Source organism: Heptranchias perlo, unplaced genomic scaffold, assembly GCF_035084215.1.
Source record: "Heptranchias perlo isolate sHepPer1 unplaced genomic scaffold, sHepPer1.hap1 HAP1_SCAFFOLD_792, whole genome shotgun sequence".
Taxonomy (NCBI): Eukaryota; Metazoa; Chordata; class Chondrichthyes; order Hexanchiformes; family Hexanchidae; genus Heptranchias; species Heptranchias perlo.
The window spans coordinates 18,004-23,672 of NW_027139827.1; the positions used below are offsets into that span (position 1 = coordinate 18,004).

General features: G+C 57.9%; 1 protein-coding gene across 2 annotated transcripts; it reads right to left on the reverse strand.

Annotated features, from left to right (window-relative positions):
• Positions 1-378: 378 nt before the first annotated feature.
• LOC137319269 (ankyrin repeat and SOCS box protein 8-like) lies at positions 379-4,460 on the reverse strand. 2 transcript variants are annotated; one of them, XM_067981562.1, is made up of 3 exons: positions 4,246-4,459; positions 2,417-2,521; positions 379-1,399 (listed from the first exon to the last, which is right to left on the reverse strand). In XM_067981562.1, exons 1-3 carry the CDS (start codon positions 4,357-4,359, stop codon positions 824-826), a joined length of 795 nt encoding a protein of 264 aa, XP_067837663.1. In that variant the 5' UTR covers positions 4,360-4,459; the 3' UTR covers positions 379-823. The 2 variants fall into 2 exon arrangements, with proteins under 2 accessions (XP_067837663.1, XP_067837664.1); XM_067981563.1 differs by lacking the exon at positions 2,417-2,521 and having other exon boundaries at positions 4,246-4,460.
• Between the last annotated feature and the right edge of the window lie 1,209 nt (positions 4,461-5,669).

Consider the following 5,669-nt stretch of genomic DNA (forward strand, 5'->3'; position numbering starts at 1 on the left):
TCCTCCTCTCCCTCTCCCCACTCGCTCACTCTCCCTCCTCACTCACTCTTCCCATTCTCTTCCTCACTCACTCTTCCTCCTCTCCCTCTCCCCCCTCCACTCACTCACTCTTCCTCCTCTCCCTCTCCCCCCTCCCACTCTTCCTCCTCTCCCTCTCCCCCCTCCCACTCGCTCACTCTTCCCCCTCGCTCACTCTTCCTCCTCTCCCTCTCCTTCCTCCCCTCTCACTCACTCTTCCTCACTCACTCTTCCTCCTCTCACTCGCTCACTCTTCAGAAGCAGGCGGGGGGCTGGGGGTTGGAAGGAAGGCTTTCTGGGAAAGGTTTTCTCTTGACCCACACGAACGTGCGAAAGAATCGAGACAGTGAACAGACGGAATCAAAGTCTCTCTGACGTTTAATGCAGATACAGGTCTCTCAGACAGGTTTTACACAAACAACGCTCGGTAAATAAATTCAGCAACACCCACAATAAAATTCCAATCACCAAACACTCAACTATCAGTCCTCCAAAAATATATATATATAGGGGAGAGGAGGGGGGAGGACGTCGAAAATGGAGAGGGTCAAATCGAGGGGCCTCCCGATCACAAGTGTGAGGGGAGGGGCTGAATGGCCTCCTCCCGTTCCTGAGTAACAGGCTCGAGGGGCTGAATGGCCTTCTCCTCGACAACCCCCACCTCCCCCCACGCCCGATAGTTTGGTAATCGCTGTGTTTGGTGGAAAGGGTTTGCTCTTGTCCCCCTTCCCACCCACCCCCCCGATGATCCCGTTGCGCGTGAGTTCGTGAGAACGCGTCCCTCCCTCCCTCTCCCACCCCCATCTCACCCCACCAGGAGCAAATATTCCTTCACCGAGCCGGGGAGAGGGAGACTCTCGACGGCCGCCGGCAGGTGCTGCGCCCCGAGGCACTGGCGCACGGCGTAGCGGCTCAGGCCCTTGAGGCTCCCGGGGTCGGCTCCCTCCCCCCGCCGCTCGATCCCGCCCCCCGCGGCCTGACCGAGCAGCCGGAGACAGTCCTCCTCCCTCTCCCCGCCCAGGCCCCTGCTCAACAGGCCCAGCAGCCGGGAGACAGGGGTCTGGCCTTTCAGGTTGACCACTCGGACCTGGGCCCCGTACTCCAGCAGGACCCGGGTGCTCTCCAGGTTCCCCCGGGACGCCGCCCAGCTCAGGGGGGTGTCCTGGTTGTAGTCGGCGGCCTCAACCCGGGCCCCGTTCTCCAGCAGCAAACGCACGCACTCGTGGCTGTCTTTGAAAGATGCCCAATGGAGCGGTGTGTCCATGTTCCCGTCCGGGGCGTTGGGGTCGGCGCCGAACTCCAGCAGGATCTCGACGCAGCTCACGTCCTTCTCAGCCGCGTAATGGAGTGCGGCCCGGTGATAGCCGTCCGTGGCGTTAACCTGGGCCGGGAGAGAGGGAGAGGGAGAGGGAGAGGGGAGGAATCGAGAGAACGGGGTTAGAGGGACACGTTTAGACAGCGCGGCGCTCCCTCGGCGCCGACCCTCCCACAGCGCGGCGCTCCCTCGGCGCCGACCCTCCCACAGCGCGGCGCTCCCTCGGGGCCGACCCTCCCACAGCGCGGCGCTCCCTCGGGGCCGACCCTCCCACAGCGCGGCGCTCCCTCGGGGCCGACCCTCCCACAGCGCGGCGCTCCCTCAGACGGTGGGGACTTTTCTGTGTCCTAAAAAGTTAAAAACAGTGGATGTCCAAAGGGACCGAGGGGTTCAGGTACATCGATCATTGAAGTGTCATGAACAGGTGCAGAAAATAATCAATAAGGCTAATGGAATGCTGGCCTTTATATCTAGAGGACTGGAGTACAAGGGGGCAGAAGTTATGCTGCAGCTATACAAAACCTGGTTAGACCGCACCTGGAGTACTGTGAGCAGTTCTGGGCACCGCACCTTCGGAAGGACATATTGGCCTTGGAGGGAGTGCAGCGTAGGTTTACTAGAATGATACCCGGACTTCAAGGGTTAAGTTACGAGGAGAGATTACACAAATTGGGGTTGTATTCTCTAGAGTTTCGAAGGTTAAGGGGCGATCTGATCGAAGTTTATAAGATATTAAGGGGAACGGATAGGGTGGATAGAGAGAAACTATTTCCGCTGGTTGGGGATTCTAGGAGTAGGGGGCACAGTCTAAAAATTAGAGCCAGACCTTTCAGGAGCGAGATTAGAAAACATTTCTACACACAAAGGGTGGTAGAAGTTTGGAACTCTCTTCCGCAAACGGCAATTGATACTAGCTCAATTGCTAAATTTAAATCTGAGATAGCTTTTTGGCAACCAAAGGTATTAAGGGATATGGGCCAAATGCAGGTATATGGAGTTAGATCACAGATCAGCCATGATCTTATCAAATGGCGGAGCAGGCTCGAGGGGCTGAATGGCCTCCTCCTGTTCCTATTTTCTCACCTCTGCTCCTTTCTCCAGTAGCAGCTCGACACAGTCTGGATCAGACATCATGCAGGCGCAGTGTAGGGGTTTCAGGGTTCCATGAGTACAGTTTATATCAGCGCCCTGCAGGGAAAGGAGACAACAGCACATTACAGGGTCACATACTGACCCCGGGGGGGTCGGGGTCACATACTGACCCCGGGGGGTCGGGGTCAAATACTGAACTCGGGGGGGTCGGGGTCACATACTGAACTCGGGGGGGTCGGGGTCAAATACTGAACTCGGGGGGGTCGGGGTCACATACTGAACTCGGGGGGGTCGGGGTCACATACTGAACTCGGGGGGGTCGGGGTCACATACTGAACTCGGGGGGGTCGGGGTCACATACTGAACTCGGGGGGGTCGGGGTCACATACTGAACTCGGGGGGGTCGGGGTCACATACTGAACTCGGGGGGGTCGGGGTCACATACTGAACTCGGGGGGGGTCGGGGTCACATACTGAACTCGGGGGGGGGTCGGGGTCACATACTGAACTCGGGGGGGGTCGGGGTCACATACTGAACTCGGGGGGGTCGGGGTCACATACTGAACTCGGGGGGGTCGGGGTCACATACTGAACTCGGGGGGGGTCGGGGTCACATACTGAACTCGGGGGGGGTCGGGGTCACATACTGAACTCGGGGGGGGTCGGGGTCACATACTGAACTCGGGGTCAGGGTCAAATACTGAACTCGGGGGGTCAGGGTCAAATACTGAACTCAGGGTCAGGGTCAAATACTGAACTCAGGGGGTTAGGGTCAAATACTGAACTCGGGGGGTCAGGGTCAAATACTGAACTCGGGGGGTCAGGGTCAAATACTGAACTCGGGGGGTCAGGGTCAAATACTGAACTCGGGGGGTCAGGGTCAAATACTGAACTCGGGGGGTCAGGGTCAAATACTGAACTCGGGGGGTCAGGGTCAAATACTGAACTCGGGGGGGTCAGGGTCAAATACTGAACTCGGGGGGGTCAGGGTCAAATACTGAACTCGGGGGGTCAGGGTCAAATACTGAACTCGGGGGGTCAGGGTCAAATACTGAACTCGGGGGGTCAGGGTCAAATACTGAACTCGGGGGGTCAGGGTCAAATACTGAACTCGGGGGGTCAGGGTCAAATACTGAACTCGGGGGGTCGGGGTCAAATACTGAACTCGGGAGGTCAGGGTCAAATACTGAACTCGGGGGGTCAGGGTCAAATACTGAACTCGGGGGGTCAGGGTCAAATACTGAACTCGGGGGGTCAGGGTCAAATACTGAACTCGGGGGGTCAGGGTCAAATACTGAACTCGGGGGGTCAGGGTCAAATACTGAACTCGGGGGGTCAGGGTCAAATACTGAACTCGGGGGGTCAGGGTCAAATACTGAACTCGGGGGGTCAGGGTCAAATACTGAACTCGGGGGGTCAGGGTCAAATACTGAACTCGGGGGGTCAGGGTCAAATACTGAACTCGGGGGGTCAGGGTCAAATACTGAACTCAGGGGGTCAGGGTCAAACACACACACACACACACATGCTCACAGACAGACATACATACAGACTAACACAGGCACATACACACAGACAGACACAGAGAGACGGACACGCAGACACAGACAAGACACACACACACATACACACACAAACAGACACACAGACAGACAGACACAGACACACAGACAGACACAGACACACAAACAGACACAGACTCACATACACACATACGCACACACAAACAGACACAAACAGACACAGACACACAGACAGACACAGACTCACAGACTCAGGTTCCCTGAAGTGCCCCCCTGGGTGGGGGGTTCGATACGTACCCTGTTGATGAGAAGCTCCACACTGTCGTGGGGGAACGACCGGACCCCAATGGCCCGAATCAGTCGCTCCGACAGTGAGTATTTGCTCTGGATGCTCTGCATCACGTACCACATACCCGAGCTCAGGGACCCCGGCGAGGCATCGGGGGGGGGTCCGCGATCCGGAGACGGGACGTCCAGGACTGGAACACAGCACGGATCAGGAGACAGAGGATCAGGGGACGGTCAGACCGCGAGACCCCCTCACTCCCCCCTCACTCCCCCCGAACAAACTCACTCCCCCCGAACAAACTCACTCCCCCCGAACAAACTCACTCCCCCCGAACAAACTCACTCACTCCCCCCTCACTCCCTCTGAACAAACTCACTCCCCCCTCACACCCCCCTCACTCCCCCCGAACAAACTCACTCCCCCCGAACAAACTCACTCCCCCCGAACAAACTCACTCCCCCCGAACAAACTCACTCCCCCCGAACAAACTCACTCCCCCCGAACAAACTCACTCCCCCCGAACAAACTCACTCACTCCCCCCTCACTCCCTCTGAACAAACTCACTCCCCCGAACAAACTCACTCCCCCCTCACTCCCCCCGAACAAACTCACTCCCCCCGAACAAACTCACTCCCCCCGAACAAACTCACTCCCCCCGAACAAACTCACTCCCCCCGAACAAACTCACTCACTCCCCCCTCACTCCCTCCGAACAAACTCACGCCCCCGAACAAACTCACTCCCCCCTCACTCCCCCCGAACAAACTCACTCACTCCCCCCTCACTCCCTCCGAACAAACTCACTCCCCCCGAACAAACTCACTCCCCCCGAACAAACTCACTCACTCCCCCCTCACTCCCCCCGAACAAACTCACTCCCCCCGAACAAACTCACTCCCCCCGAACAAACTCACTCCCCCGAACAAACTCACTCACTCCCCCCTCACTCCCTCTGAACAAACTCACTCCCCCCGAACAAACTCACTCCCCCGAACAAACTCACTCCCCCCGAACAAACTCACTCCCCCCGAACAAACTCACTCACTCCCCCCTCACTCCCTCTGAACAAACTCACTCCCCCCGAACAAACTCACTCCCCCCGAACAAACTCACTCCCCCCGAACAAACTCACTCCCCCCGAACAAACTCACTCCCCCCTCACTCCCCCCGAACAAACTCACTCCCCCCGAACAAACTCACTCCCCCCGAACAAACTCACTCCCCCGAACAAACTCACTCACTCCCCCCTCACTCCCTCCGAACAAACTCACGCCCCCGAACAAACTCACTCCCCCCTCACTCCCCCCGAACAAACTCACTCACTCCCCCCTCACTCCCTCCGAACAAACTCTCTCCCCCCGAACAAACTCACTCCCCCCGAACAAACTCACTCCCTCCGAACAAACTCACTCCCCCTCACTCTCTCCGAAC

Coding starts and splice junctions, on each gene's coding strand:
- LOC137319269 (XM_067981562.1), bottom strand. CDS start 4,359: ATGTGGTACGTGATGCAGAGCATCCAGAGCAAATACTCACTGTCGGAG. Junction 2,522..4,245: donor TGGAGCTTCTCATCAACAGG/GTACGTATCGAA, acceptor CTTTCCCTGCAG/GGCGCTGATATAAACTGTAC. Junction 1,400..2,416: donor TACTGGAGAAAGGAGCAGAG/GTGAGAAAATAG, acceptor CTCCCGGCCCAG/GTTAACGCCACGGACGGCTA.